The 21,833-nt window shown below is 36.4% G+C and overlaps 1 protein-coding gene across 1 annotated transcript; it reads right to left on the reverse strand.

Moving 5' to 3' along the window:
* Positions 3,108-8,064, reverse strand: LOC18792145 (probable LRR receptor-like serine/threonine-protein kinase At2g23950). The gene is made up of 11 exons (XM_007225570.2): positions 7,727-8,064; positions 7,499-7,631; positions 7,270-7,341; positions 6,848-6,991; positions 6,460-6,531; positions 6,230-6,289; positions 6,013-6,113; positions 5,779-5,910; positions 5,345-5,689; positions 4,309-4,688; positions 3,108-3,888 (listed from the first exon to the last, which is right to left on the reverse strand). Exons 1-11 carry the CDS (start codon positions 7,818-7,820, stop codon positions 3,490-3,492), a joined length of 1,932 nt encoding a protein of 643 aa, XP_007225632.2. The 5' UTR covers positions 7,821-8,064; the 3' UTR covers positions 3,108-3,489.

Below are 21,833 nucleotides of genomic sequence, written 5' to 3' on the forward strand. Positions count from 1 at the left end.
TTTTTGGGAGTTTATAAAGTAGAGCTTGAGTTCAAAACAAGGGAGACAAAGAAGACATGGGTAAAGGCGGTCCCACTGTGACCGTGGCCCGTGGGTGGGCCATTGTTGTCCTGTGGGTGGACCCTGAGCCCATTAATAATAAAAAGTGGGCTGTAAGGATTTTCAGTGCATCTAGTTATTCAGAACTAAAATGCTAAAAGGGTAAATTACATTTTACTATCCGTAGATTTACCAAGTTTAATTAAGTTTTTATTTGGCTTTAAGTTTTATTAAAATTATTTATCTTATTTGTTATTGGAATTTTTCTTTATCTTTATTTTGGCATCTTTAATTCAAGCACTTTACTTTCTTGTTATATACTTCCTAGCACTTCGTTTCATTGCGTCCTATTTTTCCTCCACCGCGATAAGGAGCTAAAAGATTTACTATTTTAATTCATGTTTCAAAATAGATAATTTTGTATTTAATTGCATAATTTTGTGTCTATAGGACCTAACCCAAAAAGAACAAATAAAAAATCTAACCATCCTTTACTTTAAGAAAATGACAGAACTTAAGCCCTTATATGCTCTGCAGTTCAATCATTTGATTCAAAATCAAATTTCATATGCACACCATTTACACAATTCCATTCGGGATAACATGTCATGTATTTTGGTGGTGGCATGCCTACACATTCAACTTAGAGAAAGGACTGAAGTACATTTGTGTGTTCGTAATGTAGTAAAATAAATTCTTTTATTTAAAAATATATATATATATATATTTGGGCTCAATCTTTGCCCTAGTAAGAGCATGTCCAGCGCAGGCCATTTTGCCAGGGCAAGAGGCCTGTTTGTTGGGTTTTGGACCTCTAGCGCAGAAGAAGCAGTCCGGGCAAACCCTAGGTCCCACCAGCCCGAGCAAGCTCAAGGGCAGATCTTACCTGGGTTTCAGCCTAAGGGCGCCGCTGACGTCAAGGAGCAAAAAAAAAATCGAAAAAAAAATCAATTTTTTTAATTAAAAAAAATACCAAAAAATTATGAAAAATAATGGAAGAACAGATAGTTGAGATTAAGAGCTGGGGATTTCAATTGAAATTAACATGGCTACAAAGGAGTAGATGGAGAAGATAGGAGTCCCACTCCTTTAGGTGGGATTTGTAAGATACAATATGTTAGATTGTTGTCCATTTTAATGAGTCTAGTCTCAGCACACCAAACAACGCTCAGAATATTGCCAATTTCAATTGAAATAGTCTAGTACACTTCTTCCACCCACTGAAGGTAAGGTGGACTGAGGTGAATCGTATCAAAACCCTATTCTAATATTGTAGGGTATTTTAATACTGGGAGCATCTCCATTAAGCATTAGTGTTAAGGATTAGTTAAGGAACTGGATGAGCATTCTTTGAGGATGTGGAACCAAACAAAACTGGATGACGAACCAAACAAAAAAAAAAAAGGCAATAACCATGAAGATGTGGAGGAAGTTAGAGAAAACCCTGAGGGGTCGTTTGGTACACAGGCTTGGCTTGGACTGGCTTGGACTAAATTTAGTACCATGTTTGTTTTATTTAATTCTAGTCTTAGATGGGATTGCTAATACCGGGCCCACCAAAAACACGTCCTTAGGAGGGGACTACTAATCCCATGTAGAAAGGGAGGATTAGCTAGTCCTATGTTTACCAATGTATGAGATGCATATATTATATTGTAATACTAATAACATATATTACTATTATTATTATTATTACATACACATATATTATAATGTACATATACACATGTATATACACATATACAAGTATATATATACACATATATACATATATAATATATATAAATACATATAGATATATACACATATATTATTATTATAATATACTCATATACACATACATATTAATATTATAATAATAGTATACATGTATACATGTATATATGTAATATATATTATATTATATATTAATGTACATATATACACGTATATACATGTATATATATAAACACATATATATACATATATAATATATAAATACATATAGATATATACACGTATATTATTATTATAATATACCCATATACACATGCATATTAATATTATAATAATAGCATACATGTATATATGTAATATATATATTATTATAATACATATATATAAGTATATATACATATATGTGTATATATTATACCCATGTATGTATTATAATATACATATACACACGTATATAGACATATACATTATATATTTACATTATATATATATATTATAATATACATATATACACGTATATACATGTATATTATTATTATAACATACTCATATATATTATCTATTATAATATACATATGTATATGTATATGCATTATACCCATGTATATATTATAATATATAGATACACCTATATACACATATATTATATACATGTATATACGTATATATATATGTATATTATAATATATAATATATATACATATATTATACATATATTATATATACATATGTATTTTATAATATATATATGTATATATACATACATATATACACATATATACATGTATATTATTATTATTATTATAACATACCCATATATATATGTATTATACCCATACATACATATATATGTATTATACCCATGTATATTATAATATACATATATACACCTATATACACTTATATATATGTATGTACGTTTATATTATTTAAAATATATAATATTATTATAATATACTTATATACATGTATATACATATATATTATATATATTATAAAATACATATATACATATATATATATAAATATTTTTGAAAAAATAAAAAAATTATAATCCTAGTCCAAGCATACACCAAATGCAGGATAAGTGTTATCCAACTTAGACCAAGCCAAGCCAAGCCAAGCCAGTCCCTAAGCATAGTTCATGCCAAGACAGTTCTGTGTACCAAACGAGCCCTGAGAGGACTTGGAAGACCCGTTGAATTAAAAGAAGCAACGTAGCTGAGAGCAGAGAGAGGCGCGTGATACTGCAAAAAGCAGTACAAAGAGAACACCTCTGCAGAAACACACAGCTCATCTCTCAATTCTCAACTCACTCTGACAGTTTCTTTCACCATCAAACAGCTAGAAAATATCAGAAGCAAATTTCACACCAACTCTTTAGTCAAAAAAATATTCTGGGAAATGATCTGTCTCAACACTAGGGGGCAGCAGAGCAGAGCATCTGATGATGTTCTGTATATCTACTATGCCATGCCCCTATACAAAATCCGCATCCATTTTGCCCCCTTTCACTTTCTTCACCACTAAAATACCAAAATACAGCCAGAAAAAAAAAAAATTAAGATTATAAAGTCATATTTACATAACCCACAAAGCTGGAATGAGAAAAGTTGGTTTCCCAAACAGAACCACCACCTATCTTTCTTAGAACTAACTTCATATTTTTTTTCTTATAAAGAATGCAGGAAATAAAATCTAATCTTCTTTTTCTATTTCTCTGTACTTTCTTTTCTATCTTGGACCAGAGAGCTCCATGGCATAGGAATCCAAAGAATGCTCATCATCATCCTCATCCACAGAGGTGCCGAACATGCTTGCCCGATCACGTTCATTGTCATCATGTTTTGATCCAATGCTACTAGGGTGGGTATTACTTTTGTTACTGTTGTGAGTATGAAAGAGGTCCATGCTGGAATTACTATGATTATGTGATGCTGCCCATTTCTCGGCTAGCCCATCGCCTTCAAGCATCCGGACCACTTCCGACATCTTGGGGCGGTGGGCTGGTAGGTACTGAGTGCACAGCAGAGCCACTTGCAGCATTTCCCCAACCTCAATCCGGTCGTAAATGTTTCCTAGCTCTCTGTCCACCAACACTTCCACTTTCTTCTCTTGTTGTATTTTCTTCACCTGTGACCAGCAGCATGGATATAATGTGCTCATTAGCTTTCAACATGCAACCATCATGCTTCTCAGGGCTTTTAATAATTTTCTTGAAGAACGTTATTAAATGATCGATCCTTTGGAACATAAGAGAATATTACAATGATACAGGAAGAATAGGAAGCTGTTTATCCAGTTCTGATTGTTTGAGACACAAATGAATGAAAAAGGTGAAGATTGCAAAAAAAGAACCGTGCATACTAATTTTAATCACTACAGCTAAATGTCTGGAACTTCAGCCCTGACTGAGTGGAAATTGGTTGCTGTTATTCGACACACTACATTGTTGAATTGTTTATAAAACCATATAATCAGAAAAAATCATATACAAATTGGTACTAGACTTAGAAACCTATTATAGCTTATCTGAGTTAGATAAAAACTTACCCACTCAAGCATGGCTCCTTTCTGATTAACTGTTTTGCCAAACTCGAGAGCTCTCAATCCGGTTATGAGCTCTATCAAGAGAATTCCAAATCCAAAAACATCAGTCTTTTCAGATGATTGACCAGTGGAAAGGTATTCTGGTGCAATGTGCCCAACAGTCCCACGGACAGCAGTGGTGACATGAGAATCAGTATGGTCAAGGAGCTTCGCAAGGCCAAAATCTCCAACAATAGCCTCACAGTAGTCATCCAGGAGCACATTTGCAGCCTTTACATCCCTGTGTATTATCTTCGGATCGCATTGTTCATGTAGATACAGAAGACCTCTTGCAGCTCCTATTGCTATCTTCTTCCTTGTGTTCCAATCTAGTGCTGGTTTTCCTGTTGTGTTCAGAACAATACATCAGGGCTCATCATTATGGATGGTGGCTTCAGGCTTCATTGTATGAATGGAAATTTGATGCACTAATTTCTTTCTATCAACACTTGATGCAGTTTTCAAGGCAAATTTACTCAGACATTTCACGTTTAACCAAGAACAGAATGTAATTGACCAAAAAAAAAAGAGAACAGAATGTATCAACTGTAGACAGTGAAGCTATGATCATCAGCACATAATTCCAAACGGTAACTTTAAGGTGAGTGCAGTTTAAAAACCAATAGTACATGGGAATCTTATCAAGGAAATCAAATCAACAATAGATCACAGGCTCACATGGTTTGCATATTTAATATATGCACAAAGAACTTCTTTTGGAAGCCCTTTTTTTTCCTTCTAAATGTTCCATATTAAGGAGTGACTAAACATTAATGGTCCCAGCTTTAATGTTGAAAGTTTGAATTAAAAATCTCCAAGCCTCCCAACCGATTGTGGTCCATGCCAAGATAATGTTTAGGCAAGTATTATATTGTTGGTGGTTAGTATATCACACCAACAAAATCACAGAGGAAATAATCATGCCCACCCTCACCATGAAATGTGGGTGTGCTTTGTAACCAAAAAAATGTGAGTGTCTTTGCAGCAAATATAGACAAACCTCTAAGCCTGGCAGCCACACTGCCATTAGACATGTAAGGGTATACCAGAAGTCTCTCATTAGAGGTAGCACAATATCCAATTAACCGAAGCAAATTCCGATGTACTGCAAGGCTTATCATCTCCAGTTCTGTCCGAAATTGTGATTCTCCAGCTGTTCCTGTTACATCCTTAAGCCGTTTCACTGCCACCATAGTCCCATCTCCTAGCTTTCCCTTGTAAACATTGCCAAAACCTCCAGCACCAAGTATGTTCTTGGAGCTAAAATGGTCTGTTGCGAGTTGAAGCTCTTTGAAAGTGAAGTTTCTGAGGTTTCCTAAGCTCACAAGTCCCTCTTCTTGAATGTCTGCAGTAAAGTTAAAGACACATTTGATATCAGTTATATATTTCCATTTACATTGTTCATTTATGGGATGGGACCATGATGTTACTGACCACTTATGTTCAAAATGGATTGGCTTTTTTGCTTCTTTCTGTACCAGACAATTCCAAGTGAAAGGACTATGAGAAGTGCACAACTGAGGCTGACCCCCAGTGCAATTGCTAGAGTCTTGGAGTTGTGTTTTCCTTAGACGAGGAAAAAGATAAAAATTTATACACAAAACAAAAAATTAGAGAGAGATATATATGGTTTTAGAGAGTAAAAAGGGAAGTTTAAAGAATGGTTACCAGGTGATGATTTCAGTGATAATGAAAGAGGGACAGGGGTGGCTGATCCAGAGCATCCTTCAGTGGAGCTGCTTCCACAAATCAGTGGATTTCCCACAACACTAGTATAAAAAAAAACAAAAAACAAAAAACAGTAAAGCATAAGGAATAATAAAAGAAGGACCAGATAGAGAGAGAGAGAGAGAGAGAGAGAGAGAGAGAGAGAGCGAGAGCATACTTGAATGTTCTGGCTGGGAATTTGGGTATTGGTCCACTGAGATTGTTATAAGACAAGTCCCTGGTGGCCAGATTTATCATAAACAGAACCCATTGATCAGATATTGAGAAAATTGTTTACTAATCAGAAATTCCTCAACATGTTGCAAGTTGTTTCAAATTTCAAGACACAGAGACGCAAAAAAATAAACCAATAAAGTAATAAGAGAAACTGTGAAAACCCATACTCACAAGAAAGCAAGCTCAGGGATTTTGGCTAAGGACACGGGAAAAGCCCCAGACAAGCTATTGTTGTTCAGCCTCCTGCTCTCATTACATGACAGCAATCGCACATTAAAAAAAATTATACAAATGATTTACCTTAAAAAGAATAAATACAAACAAAAAAACAACATTGGGTTGCTACGAAGAAAACTCCAATCAACTTAAGAACAAATTTTTAAAAAAAAATTTAAAAAATTTATTCTTTAATCAATTAGATCATAAGAATTCAGACCAAAAAAAAAAAAAATTAGTAACATAAGAATTAACCAAGTTTAATTTTGTTTTTCCTCCTGTTTCTTGGCAACCAAACAAAGTCTAACAGGTGAATTACAAACGCAAAAAAGGAAACACTTACAGGTATTGGAGACTATTCAACTGACCCAGAGAGTCTGGGACGAAACCGGAGAATAGATTGTTGGAGAGATCCAAAGTCTGAAGCTTCGGAAGAGTACCAAGCTCCGGTGGGAGTTTGCCAGATATATTGTTGTTTTGCATTAATCTTCAAATTCACAATGAAGAAATCGTGAGCAAAAATTTAAATTAAAGAAAGAAAAAAAAAAGGAATTGGGTGTTTTGTAAAGCAGATAAACATGGACAGTATTTTAATTCTTTTTAGTCTGCTTGGTTGAAGAGAAAGTGGAAGAAAAGGAAAAGCGTTCTTAACACCAACTTTAACATCAGGCTTCATGCCTTTCATTTGTTCTCTCAGCAAACAAACAGAAGGCAAAAAGGAAATGAAATAAGAATTGAATGGCTGAAATTTGTCATTTTTCTTACACTTGTCGAATATTTGTGAGATTTCCAATAGCCCCAGATAAAGTTCCAGACAGAGACTGGCTCGGAGCTCCCCTAAAAAACCAAGAAAGAAAGGCCATGTATGCTTAGTATAAACCAGAAAAGCAATCTCAGAAAAGCACAAAAAATAAAAAATTAACAACAATTGAGAAAAACAACAATGAAATGTTTTTACAGAAGAAAATTTAAATAAAAAAAAAATGAAACTCACAGGCCTATAACAACATTTTCAGGTGAGCAAGTGATCATGGCCCAGCTACATGGGTCCACAGAGTCTTCATCCCAGTTGTTTAAAACTCCATGGGGATCATTCAAAGCTAGCCTTAAACTTATCAAAGCCTCCACTGCAAGAAATCGAAACCCAAATAACAAAGTTAGAAACTTTTTTGAAAAAAAGCAGTGAAATTGTTTGTGGGGTTGTCCGCTTTGATGTATATACCTTCATGGTTGCGAGGCTCGTAGGAGAGACAGAGGGAAGCAGAAGAGAAGAAGAAGGCAAGGGTGAAGAAGAAGAAGAGCTTGAGAAGAACCATGGCTAATAATCAAGTTATGGAAATAGTGATGAGGAACATAATATCTCACACAAAGACCATGAGAATGCAGCAGAGTTAAGGCAAATTTCAATCTCTCTCTCTCTGTGTGAACGAGTTGATGGGGCTCTCTCTTTTCTTGGTACCCTTTCAGAGTTTTCAGTCTCTCTCTCTCTCTCTCTCTAACTTTCTTTTTCAGTCCACCACCCTCTCTCTCTCTCTCCCCCCCACTTTACAAATATTCAGGGGAAAAGAAAAAGAAACAGAGAGACTTGGTCTTTTTTTCTTTCTCTTTTTAAAAAAAAAAATTTTTTTTTTAAAGAAAGAAAAAAAAGATATTACGTGGGGGATACGAGTTGTCAGGGAAATGGTGTGAGTCTGTTCTCTGTTGTGTGCAGAAACTGAGAGACGGATGGGGAGTGGGTAAGCCGTAGAGAGAGAGTGATTTGGTACGAGCAAGTAGTGGCCAAGCTGGAGCTGGACTGGGTTGGACTTGGACTGGACTGGACTATGACTAGGACTAATTAGGACTAAGACTAAAGTAGTGGTCAAGATGCGCCCCTTTCTATTTATTTGCTTGTTCCGGACAAAAAGCACAGAGATAGTGAGGGGTCAAGAGGAGATCAAAACACCAAATATGGGAGATGGTTTGGTTTCGTGAAAGCTTGCACTGTCTTTTGGAGGGCTACCTATGAATTCTGATGCCCTACAAGCTAGCTAGCTAGCTAGGTGCCCATCTCCCTCAGAATTATAGAGTTTTTTCTTTTTCTTTTTTATTTATTTATTTATTTATTTATAAATATATAAGCAATTGTGGGACATTGTTAAATCTATATTTTAATTTATTTTCTGCATTTATTTTTATTTTTAGTTTTGTTGTTGGAATGGATGGATGAGCATGAGCCAATAGGGGCTTTAGCTGCATGGTAAAGCTAAATGTAAATATAATATTAATTTGTCAAAGGTGTACGTACGATTGGAGGGGCAAATGAGTAAACAAACATATGTGAATTTGTTTGGAGATGATTTTCAAGCACGTCCTTAGCCCAACATAAAGTAAACATGATAAGATCAAATTAGTGACACATATATATAGGAGAATGTTTGCGTCCTTTGTTGAGTCATTCCTCATTTCAGAAAATATCGCAATTCGACATCTGTGCATAAATTTAGTTTTTTTTTTTTAATTCTTTTTTTTCGTTTTTTTTACGACAGTGATGAAGATTCATTTCATAAATATAGGGCAATTACAGACAATTGAGCAGTAAATTCAACCCCAGCAAAGGAGGGTTCTAGCCAGATTTTGAAATATAAAATAATAGCACAATGGCCAGAAATAATAAGCCAAAGAAATAGAAACAGAAATACTAGCTCATTAGAAGCTATAAACATACAAAATCTGGCTATCAACCATTTCTTCAAATCACCTGAACCGAGAAAGAGAAAGCGCTCCCTAAGGAAAGAGCATAACCACTCCATTTTGGAGAGGGTTTCGTTTCGTGAGAGCTTGCTGTTTAGGGGTGGTGAAAATTCAACCAACTTGGGCACCTTTCGAAAATACAAGCAACCGGGCTCTAGGAGTTACGGCCGGATGCGAGAATAAAGCTCGGGGCGTTAAGGGTTGGCAGCCCAGGATTTTGGAATTTGGCAGCCGGAGTGGTGATGTTGTGCGATTGGAGTGATGGAGCTCTACGCTTGGAGTAAGAGCTGTGGGATTTTTGGAGCTAAGCCGATCGAGACCTGAGACTTGAATATGGCCGGACTACGTGGCTGGGAGAATGGGACGGGCTGAGTTCGAGCTTAGCTGGAGAATGCGGCCGGACTATGCGGCTGGAAGGTGAGGCCGGGTTTGGTAGCTTGAGAATACGGCCGGGTTTTGGGGGAGTCTCGGCTGGGTTTTGAATCGCAAAGCTAAGGCCGGATGAAGCTGGGCAGCCGAAGGAGTTAGGGCTTGCGAGATGCGGCTGGGCACGACCGAAGGAGCTAGGGCTTGCGAGATACAAATGGGCACGGCCGGATTGAAGGAATGGCGGCCGAGATTTGGGGTTTGAAAGGTTGAAAGTTTGCTCTTTGCGGCCGAATTTTGGGAGCTGGAGCTTTGGAGCTCTTACAAGTATGCGGCTAGATGGTTTGGATTATTGGGAAAAGAATTGTAGGGTACCCTAAAGGGCGTCCCTCAAATAAAATTATTTGAGGGATCCCTCAATAGAAGGGGACTGTATATGTATATATGTATATATAAATAAACGAATGTGAATTGGCGATTGGGTTGGAGAGTCTAAGCCTTCTTTATGTATATATGCAGACGAATATGAATTTTATTATATATTATATGTAATACAAATGAGTGGAAATTTAAGAGAGATCGGAGGCCCAAGCCTAAGCCACCAATTCAAGCCCAGGATTTTCAGAGGATTATATGCACGTGATGGAGGCCTTATAAGGAAAGAAATCAAAGAGGTTGATAATAATTCAGAATGTTCCAAAACAAGAAAGAATCAAGCATGTCAGAATATCTTCATCAATGCAATCCCACGGATTTAGGAGGGGCCTCGAAAGGAAATTTTTTTTAAAAGAGTTGACATTTGGTCATTTAATGGCCAGCTCATGGGCCAATAGACGCCCTATATAAACTTTACCAAACGAAGACAGAAGAGACACAACATCATACAGACAAACTACTTTTCGTCTCGCACTTTTCTTTTCCTAGACTTATGATTTTACTTTTCAAGCACATAGTATAGCGAGTTCTTCCTTTTCTTAGTGTAAGTTTAAATTCTTGTTCAATTTACATTATCTCGTCTTTTCAATTCAAGTTTATTTACATCGCTTTACTTTTCATTGTTATCACACTTTTATTAAGTTTAATTTCAAGTTTATTGTAGTTTATCGTTTTTATTGCTTTTCATTTCGTTCTTGCTTTATCTATCGCTTTGATTTATTTTATCGCACTTTAATTCTTGTCTTTACGTTTAAACGCACATGTAACTTAATTGCACTATTTTTACTTAAAAACTTAAAAATCACAAAAACATCCGTACGAAGCCTAACCATCCTCGAGCCAGAGGAAGTGAAAGAACCTAGGCCAAAAGGAGGTTCCTTGCTTGGCCGATCAATCATTTGACCAGAAGTTAGAAGCGAAACATATCCGTCTACTCACATTCCATTCAAACCCAAATTCGTGGCTTGGTAGTGGCACGCCCCACATTCAAAAGAAGAAGAAGAACCAAAAGTTCCTTTCAGCGGCCAAAAAAGAGGAAAACACTTGCACTCTTGTTGGGGGGTTGTGTGTGTGTGTGTGTGTGTGTGTGTGTTTTGGGGGGGGGGGGGGTGTGTTGGTGTTGTGAATGTTGTTGGATGACCAATAGGGGGCTTTAGCTGCATGGTAAAGCTAAAGTGTAAATAGAATATTATTTGGCCATAAGAATGTTTTGGGTGTATGGTCAAAGGTGTCCGATTGGAGGGGTAAATGAGAAAACAAACAAATGTGAATTTGTTTCTTGATGATTTTCAAGCACATCCTAAACCCAACATAAAGTTAAAAGTATGATTTATTATTACATGATAAGATCAAATTAGTGAAACATAATTTTATTAATTTTTTTTTTAACTTTTCACAAGTTATTTTTTTAGATGTGTGGGTGAGGAGGAATAATTGCTTACAAGAAAGAAGTCAAGTGGTGTTCATACAGATAACTCATTTCTAACAAGAGAACTTATATTTGAATTTTAACCCCAAAAAAAATACCAAGAGATCTCGTATAATTTACCATATGAACAAAATGACTATGATTTTTGAATAGAAGCAAACTACAAAGAGAGTAGGGCCTCTCTCTCTCTCTCTCTCACACACACACTACTGAAATGTTATGGGAGTTTTTGCAAATTATGGTTATTTTCTACTCTTTTAAAATCTTTTGATTACACATACATCCAGGAAGTTATAGGATTTCTTTTTTGGCCAATATGAAGATCAAGTGAGTTTTTGTTCTATAAGGAGTGCATGAGTGACATTTTTGCTTTAGAAATAACAGGATCCTATAATGATAAATTTTAGTTCACAAAATATGTGTGTTCTTCCTAACACAAGATGATTTATGAACAAATCTGGTAATCGGAATTTTGTTTGCTGCATTTCACTCTTAACAACACTACGTCCACATATTTGAGTGTTTGCTGCACTTCTTTCAAATTTGCTTCCATTTAAGGACTTTGATTGTACCAATTTGTCTGGAGACTTCACTTGTGTAGCAAATTTTGTTCCTTCACATTGCCAATCTTCCATCCTAATAGGGAACCCATATCATCAATCTTCTAGATTGCACAAAGCTACTTGCTCCACCTTCAAATATATTTTCCATATATATATACCTTTTAAAAACTTTCAAAGATCCACCTTTAGTTCCAATATTATAACCATTTGCCTTCATGCTAAGCAAATGAACGTATATAATACTCACCCCTACTTTTGGTAGATCACATACCAATCGACGTTGACCTTTCCCTACTTATGTTCAATTTTTCTTAGGACAAGACATCTCTTTTCTAACCTTGTTGCGAACCATGTTTGGTACTCGGCTTGTACTTGTATCTCTCAGGATTGAGTTTTTCATATGCTATTTACGTAAACTAAAATAATGGTATACCTTGTGGATTGGTGTAATGTAAACCAGAATTTTGATTTTTCCTTTTCGTTATCGATAAAATTTTGATCCAATCCGATTTTATTCAAATAACTACAGTTTAACGTGTTTTTGAGATACTTAAAGTACAATATTTCTAACGATTCAGCAATTGAGTCCCAATGAAATTTCCCGAGTAAGAAAATGGAATATCATGCAATTGAGAACGTCCCCATATAGTTTGGTATGCAAGGTCCTGGGATTAACAAATGAACCAGTGCAGTGGATTGGTAGTACATGTAAACAATATTCGTATCTTTTTTTTTAAAAATGAAAAATATTATAATAGATTGGGGAAGTATAAAGCAATGATCACAGAACCAAAGTAACTAATAAAGAAATAAATTTTATGTAAAAGATGATTTCTTCAGGGACCCCTACGAACATAGAAAAAGGCTGTAATTACCAACTTTTTCCAAGGAAAATTCTATTTCATCTATATCCTTTGGGCCACCCCTCCTCTATCTCTATCCACTTCTACCCACCAAATAAAGTATCACCTCATCTCTCCTCCACCTTTTAAGTTTCAATTCAAAAGAGTTGCAATGGATGACTTCATTAGTTTATACCCGCAAATGTTGTTGATGGCCACCGTCACTTTTAAAAAAAATAAAAAAAATCATATGAGCATAAAAAGTCACAACTTTGAAAATTTAAATGTAGAAGAAAATAGGAAAATTAAATGTATGCATGAATATTTTTCGATGGCCATATTCAATATTTTCATTACGCTCATGTCATATTTTATTTTCTATTAAATTAACGAGTATAGTGTCTTAATATACTCCGAGGATAATTCAAATAAAAAAAAATCGAATTAAGGTTTGATACAAGCGATATTAAAGAGAGTGAATCGAACACAAAACTTCATATATAGAGGTAATTGCTTCTAAGCACTTTAGTTCCTTAAAATTTGAATTGATAATTTGAGAAAAGAAAGTATATATATTGAATTTTTAGTTTTTGCAACTTTTCGAACAAGAGAATAATGCACCCAAAATCAATGGCATGTGTCCATGGAACTTTGAGCACCATCCATCCCCAAAGAGAACCCAAAATAATTTTAAAAATAAAGCAAGAAAAAAAGAAATATGTATGAAGCAGCTTTGCAAAATTCGAAAATCCAATCCTTTATCCTATGGAGAAGCGTGTAGTGTCGTAACCTAGTGCCCATTCTAAATTTGTAACATCCAATAAAGTAGGGGAATACGCACCCTCCAAAACCAAAATCTTCGTTGGAGTGAGCGTTTTATTCTTTCATGCTTTTGGAACTGATGCTTCCACAAGGCTTTTTTTTTTATATAATTTTTTATTATATAATTTTTATATATTTCCGTATGGTTCAAAGTTCATGAGTTTGGGTATGGATTTGAAATTGCATTCCTATATTTGATAAGTATACTATTGAAATGCAATTCTGAACTCATAGGTATGAACTTCTCGTGTAGGGAAAATTTTATACCCTTAGTTGAGCTTGAGAATTTTATACCATAATATTACACAAATCAAATATGAGAATGAACATCTTCCATTCCCATCTTATGAGATTAGACATGAGAACTTCGTTATTAAAAAGTTTAATTTACGAACCAAACGAGCTTTGAAATTTCTTACACACACACTATCAAAATGTTATAAATGTTTAAACCTAAGATCACTTATTTATATATTATAATTCTTTTTCGATTGGACTAAACCTGTTTGTGTTGGTCTTTTATTTATTCAGGAGTATCTCTCGGTACATATCAAAGTGGCAAGAAAAGCAAGATCACATTACATTACAGCCTTTCTTTTGGGAATATTGGGGAAGAGAAAAAAAAGAAAGGCAAAAGGTGAGGCACCCGTGCCCTACCCTTCTTCAGCTTTTGGTGTGGCTCACAGTATATATGTGTGCCTGGAAAGCTAATTAATAATTTAATACACTGAATATTATATTCTTAAAGGTAAAGGGTTTGCCTTTTTCCCTTTTTTTTGCCCTTTTTTCTTCGCGTTTGCCTTTTTATATGTCTTGCCTATACACAAACCATGCCATCTGATTCTTATGTGAAGCCCAAAAACTCAAGTGGGCATGAATGGGAATGGAATTGCTCTGCAACAGTGACATGGGTGGGTCTGAGTCCAGAATTAGACATCAAATTTCTGTAGAGCTTGGCTGGCTTTTGCTCTGACTCAGTCCATAGCTATTTTTAGTTAATTTCTTTCGCACCTTAATTACCTTATTATCCTTATGAAATTACTTCTATTTGTAACTCGAATCACATGCTTAAGAGGGAGAAAAAAAGGAAAAAAGAAACCACCCATCAGCCAAGCATGATAGAGCAAAATATTCTTTGATTCAACCACCTTGTGAGTTTGGCCCATAACATATACAACAAGTGGATCCATTTGATTTGGTTGCTTCTACATGCGATATGCTTTTATTTGACCAGCAGTATAAGTTGTGAAGATTTATTTTCCTTTAGGGTGACAATTGAACTAATTTTTTACTTGTTACAAAATGCTTGACTTTAATTTGTGTACTCTATTATTTTAGGTTACACTTACTATCTATTCGTCACGATATTCATTCAAATAAAATGTAATGTACTTTATTTTATATGAAAAGTTTGATAAATATGAAGAAAATTGAGAATCAAGGGTTGAGTTCTCTTGGGTGTATATTGATAATAAGAGCCACGCAATTCCGTTTCGATAAACTACCTTGCTTAAATAACAGCTATCTCGCATTATTCACAAAAACAAAACTTGTATTAGATTCAGCAACAAGAAAACAAAAAAAGAAATAGAAAAAATATAAATAAATAAATAAAAACCAACAAAAACAACAATTGAAGAGAAATGGAAGAATCAAATTGATAGTAAAAAAGGAGATTCACTATTATACCCAATATAGGGGCCCAAATTATAAAAATACTTCATATGAATAGACTTTAGAAACACACCTAAAGCCCATTTACAACATAACAAAGAGGCTTTTAACTTCTTATAAATTACAAAACTGTCATCAATTTCTTAAAACAAACTCAACCCTAAAATCTCATAAAAGTACCCAAAACACTCAATAGGGCATTAAAGTAATTTAATAATCAATATTAAATTCAATAAGGCCAGCTGTCATTTTTTTGAGTTTTTTTGGGTTTGTTTATAGAAATTCAATAGTGTAGGGTTTATTTATAATATTAGTGCTAAGAATGGGTATATCATTATATATCTCTAGTAAAAACCCTAGAAATTAAAGAGAAAGAGGAATAAATGAAATTGAAAAGAAATAAACATAATATACCTCTTACCTGAGTCTTGTGGCTTCTCAGGAGTGCACTTAAATTGATCCAACATGGGAAAAATACAGGAAGAATATAAGAGAAGGAGATGAGTGAGCTATGTGAAAGAGATGGCATAAAGAAGTAAAGGGATGGGAAGGAGAAGACGCACGAAGAGAAGAGAGGGTGTGAAAATAGATTGGGGTATTTTCAGAAGTTTGTAAATTTCATTAAAACCCAGAGCCTCCTCAAATGTGATTGTTGCATAATCAGAACATGAGTTGCTTTCCCAATGCCTAAGTCAGATCTTTTCCTAAAAAGGATCAAAAGGTATTGTACTTAAGTCTAGAGAGATTTCCAATTACCATTTTGGTGTAAAGTACTCCTTTTTATATTGGGAAGGAGGTGCCCTCTTTTTGTTCTCTTTCAATGTAGGACTCTTGCACCTATGATGATGTGGCATCTTTAGAATGGACAGTCGATGAGATCTTGGCAGGGCACCTCTTGGGACCGAGCTCAGTGGGCCTCGCTGCTGATGTTTAGGCCTTTCTCAAGACGCGAAACATTGGTCTAGTACGTGAGGCCTCAGTTTGGTCGTTACATGGTGTTGAGGCCCAAAAAATCAACGGCTCGGCCCAACGCAATGCCTTATTAAGAAAAGACTCGATTTGGGGCACGCGAAAATTCGTCATTCACGCTCACAAGAGTCATGACCCAAGTGCCATGCCAAATAAATATGCAATATGTCATGCTAAAAGTTACGAGCCCAAGCTAATTATCCCGTCATGCATCATATCTCTCTTCAAAGACGATAAAATTCAAGCACGCCAATTGGCATGTCATGCCAAGCAGGAAATCATTATTTCACACCTAGCCATGCTACTACAAGTTTAAGTGGGCCCAAGCCACGCAAATGCCCGGGGCTTGCTTGAGTGGGTTGTGGTATGGATGGTAACGAGCTTTCATAAGGCTCATTGATGAGCCGAGAAATGGAAGTTTTGGGCTACTTGGGAGCCCCAAAACTCAGCCTATTAATGAGCCCAAATATGTTGGTAAGCATAAAAGAGAAAAAAAAAAGCCCAAATACCCTAGAAAATTAGCCCATCACTTAAGGAAATTAGCCCATGTCCTTAATGGGCTAACTCATCATTTTAGCAAGGCCTAAGCAAGCGAAGCAAAATATCTATAGTCTCTAGCGCTTAGCTGGAAACATGAACCATGATGAAAAGCCAAAATGTCTATGTCTGTAAGCTACTGAGAGGCTCCAGCACATGGGCATAGCAAACTTCAAAGAAGAATATTCAAAGATCCAAAGGATAATAGCGTGCACAGATTGCTAGGAGGAGGGGCACCCTTCAAGCCAGCGTACATACCCATTTCTTTCCCCCCATCAGATCTAGCCATGAAAGAAAGAAGAAAGAAAAAGGGGGATGGTTGAGAATGGGAGTCCCCCCACTGAAACAGCCGCAGGAAAAGCCTATAGCTCCTAAAAATCCCTGTTTTTGTGCAATTGGGCAGAAAGAAATTTCACCAAAAATGAGTGAATGGAAAGAAGCAAAGGAAAAGTGGGAGAGGATTGACAGAATTAGGGTTCTAAGTGCTTATAAAAGGGAGCTTCATCTACCCAGCAAAAACCATCATCCAGAGTGCGACCAATCTTTGTCAAGCAACTGAAAATTCACTCAAACTACACCCACTACTTCACCACTAGCTACAACACACATCTGGAGAGCAAACTTTATCTATTACATCTGAAACCTCTGCAATTTCGAGCCCCATCCTTCCATCTCTCCCCATTTTTCCTTTTGGTAAACTGTTCCAAAGCTTGACAGAGTTTTCGTCAAGCTACCGGAAACAACTCAACACACCAATTATTTCCCTCATCTTTCTCCCCCCATCTCTCTCTCTCTCTCTCTCTCTCTCTCTCTCTCTCTCTCTTTCTCTCTCTTTTCAACAAACCCTCTTCGAATCCCTTCCCCCTTTCCTTAGAACCCCTGTCTTTCATAAGAACTCACAGCTCTCTCTCTCTCTCTCTCTCTGTGTTTATGCTAAATACATGATTGCTTTACTTCCATGCCACAAGCCTCTCAGGCTAAGCTAAGAATCTACCCATACGCAGTTGTTGTTTTTGTTAGTGAAGATAACCAGGATGTTTCCTAAGGCTTCACTACCCTTTCAAAGTATTCTTGGGGCTTGATTCTTGAACTCAGGCACATGAGGTAATTTCACATGTTTCTCTTTTCGGCAGCTCAAGCCCATTCGTCAGGCTGCTGGAATAAAAAGACCCCTCACACATGGACATGTGCAGCATGGGCTTGTCTCGATCGAGCATAGGAAATCCTAGAAGAGGTCGTGTTTGGGTTTTTGGAGAGGGCAAGTCACTTCCTTAAGTTAACTGGGCCTAAATCTGTATTAGGCTTTGAAAGGTAGGCCCAAGAGACATTTTGGATATAACAGTAACTATGGATGCTGACTTCCCAATCCTTCATCCCAACCATAATCCCCACATTTCTTTCTTTTTCTCTTTCATTCTCTTTTTTAAGAAAGAAGTTGGGGGCTTGTTGAAGAAGAAGAGAATATTGGGTCTCGTTAATTTCGGGATTTCGTACTTTAAAACGATTTCTAGAGAAAGAGATAGGGGAAATGGAAGAAGACCTTTTGTAAAATTATTAATTTTGAACCAATATATCTCGATGTAACCACAAAACCATAAAACCATAAAATAAAATTGTTTGGGCCCAAATTCGGCACGCCCAAGACCAAAAGACATGCCCATGATAAAATTGCCTGCCCAGTCCAGAGACTTAAGAAAAAAAACAAAAATAAGATCCAGACAGTTTGGGCTTCACACCAAGAATGTTGGAAATAAAGCCTCAGCCCAAAGAAAGCCCAAATGTGGAAACTCTCGAAATAGGCTTCAAAGATCAGCCCGTAATTTTTGTTAGGTTCAAACCCAAAGGATCAAAGACACACCCACGTGATTGCCTCAACTTTGGAAAAGTCAGCAATTCCAACTAAAGTTTAAAAATGTGAGAGGGACGTCTCTGAAACACCGCCAATTGAAGATCAAAAACCCATCTGTGTTCGAGATTTTGCTACAAATCAATACACCATCTCCCAAGGAATTCACGGATCACGCCTTCTAAGTTAGAACGGGAAACAGGGAACCACTCAGAAAGTACAAAAGAAAAAGAGCCAAACCGCCATAAAAAGCCCACACAGACGGTGGCGTTGGTTGAATTAGAAAGCTGCCACCCAGGAAACCAGGGAAGGGACTGTTTTTAGGAGGTGACTGCTCAGAACCTATCTGCCTTGATTGATAAGAAACCCTTCTTACTTTACATTATAAGAGATCTTTTTGCCGCCCATTATTTAGAATTAAGAATTACCTCCTTAAGAGGGTCTCTTATAAAAACGAAAGTAGGCAAAGAAACAAAGGACACTCAATTCATCAATCAATCAAAAAAAAACAAACAAGAAAAAGCTCACTTGGATCCCAAGAGAAAAACAGCTTTAGATCAGAATTCCAAAGTTCAGACTTAGAAAATAAGTCTTCTGAAAACGAGATCCCTCTCGTTACAAATTTGGTTCAGCAAAAGCCAAGACAAACATAGTTTGAGTTTTCACAAATATGAAAACCTCAACAAATTTTACAGCATAGTTCCAGCTTGCTAAATCCTCGAGAATAGCCACTTCTGTCCCTTCAAACTGAAGAAGCTGCAGTTCTGCCCGCTCAAAAGTCTCCCAAGGCTTGAAGTAGATTGAAGCTCTGCCAAAATTGAACTTTGGTATCGATTTACGGCTGAAGCCAAGCAGCCAAAGTTGTTGACAGCACAGTCCAGCACAGACATACCCAGTCCAGCCCGGATCAGAAGTTTCTACCCAGGCAGAAATGGGATTCCAGCCATCTTTTTGTCTTTCTAGAGTTGATTTCTCCCTTCTTAATTTTGTAAAAGGCAGTTCTGCCTGAAACAGTCTATTTTATTATTATCTATTCTGGCCAGAACAACCATTTAATACTGAGATAAATTATGAAAGTCCTCACCAGTCTGAGGCAAGAAAAGAACTTACTTGGGAGATATTCCTCACCCAAATTCACAATCATTTGTTTTAGAAGTCAGTAACTTGAGGCGCAAGTTATCCATTCTAAAAATAAGTCTGCTAGAATTTACATTGCTAGCAGTGGCACGCTTACACACCAAAGAAAGCTGACTTGTCGACCAACAAGTGGTCTCCAAGCCAGTGGAGAACTTCGCCCTTCCACCTCAGGAGTAAACACGAAAACGGATGAACAAAAATAAAACTGCGTGATTATTCAGGATTCGTGCTTTCTCCTTCAAGTTGACTCTCTCTTTCTCTCTTCCTCTCTCTCTCTCTACCCCCAACCCCATTCATGCTTAAGCCAAAAATCGCTCTTATTCATCAGTTACCCATACCCATGAGAGAAATATTCAGTCCCAATATGTAAATTTTTTCATTTTTATAATTTGTTTTTTTGTCATTTTTTAGGGAGGGGAATGGGGAAGTATTATATGGGGTTGCCTCAAGATTATCTCCTACATGAATCAAGCCCGAGTGCACTTGAGGGGAGGGAAAGAGTTTGGCCCACTTTTTCAGTGCGGTGCCACCCCATGTGCATTTTATTTTATTTTATTCATTTTTAAATTTTGTGCAAGACATTTATGAATTTAACATAAAATTAACAGAGTTGACGGAAATGACCAATAGTGCAACTCACAATCTAATTGGACAGAGACGAAATTGTAACACGGGGTATAGTTAGGGCCCATTACAACAATTAAGCCAAACAAAAACAACTTGACAATTGTTAGAGATGCTATTGTCATAGGCACAGTAGCGGGCCTGCAGGTACAATTTGGGCACAAACTCAAAGACCTTGTTTGGTTTGCGGAAAAGATTTGACGGGAAATAATTTCCCATGTCATTTCCCAAAGGATGGGAAATGGAAGATTCATTTATCATGTTTGGTAATGTTGGAAAATAACCAGAAAATACCACTTTATTTTCTTACCCATATTTGGCTTGCGTATGAATGTAAAACAAAGCTTGTTTAATTTTCCAATTATACCCATATTAGATAAAATAAAAAAAGGAGAGTATGCTACTCTTACCACATCAATTAAAAAATGTCAATAAATCATAAAAGAAAAGAAAATGTTAAATTAATTTAATTGATGTGGTTGTCCACCTCATTTGTCATATAAGGTAGTATGAGAATGTGGTATACAAATGTGGTAAGAGTAGCATTATTAAAAAAATAATGCATTTAATGCTATATTGAAATTTAAAAGAGTGATGCTATTTCCACCTCCTGTCCTATTTCCCCACCTACCTTATCTTCAAAATTTTAAAGACAAATTTACCCCTTTGTAAAATACTTCTAAGAACTTAGGGGAAAAACCCTAAACTCACATAACTTACCTATTCTACCATTTTTATTGACCAAAAAAAACCTATTCTACCATTTGACAATATATATTTGTAATACCCACATTTCTCTTTCTAGCCTCAACCTTCATTCCCCATCGCAACCATTGGCGTCGTCAACAATGTTGGCACCTGCATCCCTCTCCCCCTCCTACATTAGGGTCCTCATCGTCTCTCTCTCCTCAATGGCTGTCTCTTTCTCTCATTCATCTCCCCATCACTTTTCCCTCTTCCGTGCCGGCAACGATAGAGCTCGGTGACCTTGTCGGCCTTCAAATTTGAGGAGTCTGATATCATATCTAGAGGCCCGTGACCTTATCGTCCCACATCGTTGATGGTGCCAATAAAGAGAAAGAGAGGGAGAGAAGAGAGAAAGAGAGAGCCGTTGAGTAGAGAGAGAAAAATAGATGTTTTGAGTTGCAAGGGAAGAGAGGGAGAATAGGACATAGGTTAGAAATAGCAGCACTCATTCTAAATTGTTAATGAGACAAAATGATCATGAAAAATATGCATTTGTTATTGCCTTAATTTCCAAGGTAAAATGAAACCCATAGGGTGGAGGGTTGCAATTTCCTCCTATGTTTCCATGTACCAACGAAGCAACCGTCTCATGTCCTATTTTTGGA

Source organism: Prunus persica, chromosome G1 (genome assembly GCF_000346465.2).
Source record: "Prunus persica cultivar Lovell chromosome G1, Prunus_persica_NCBIv2, whole genome shotgun sequence".
Taxonomy (NCBI): Eukaryota; Viridiplantae; Streptophyta; class Magnoliopsida; order Rosales; family Rosaceae; genus Prunus; species Prunus persica.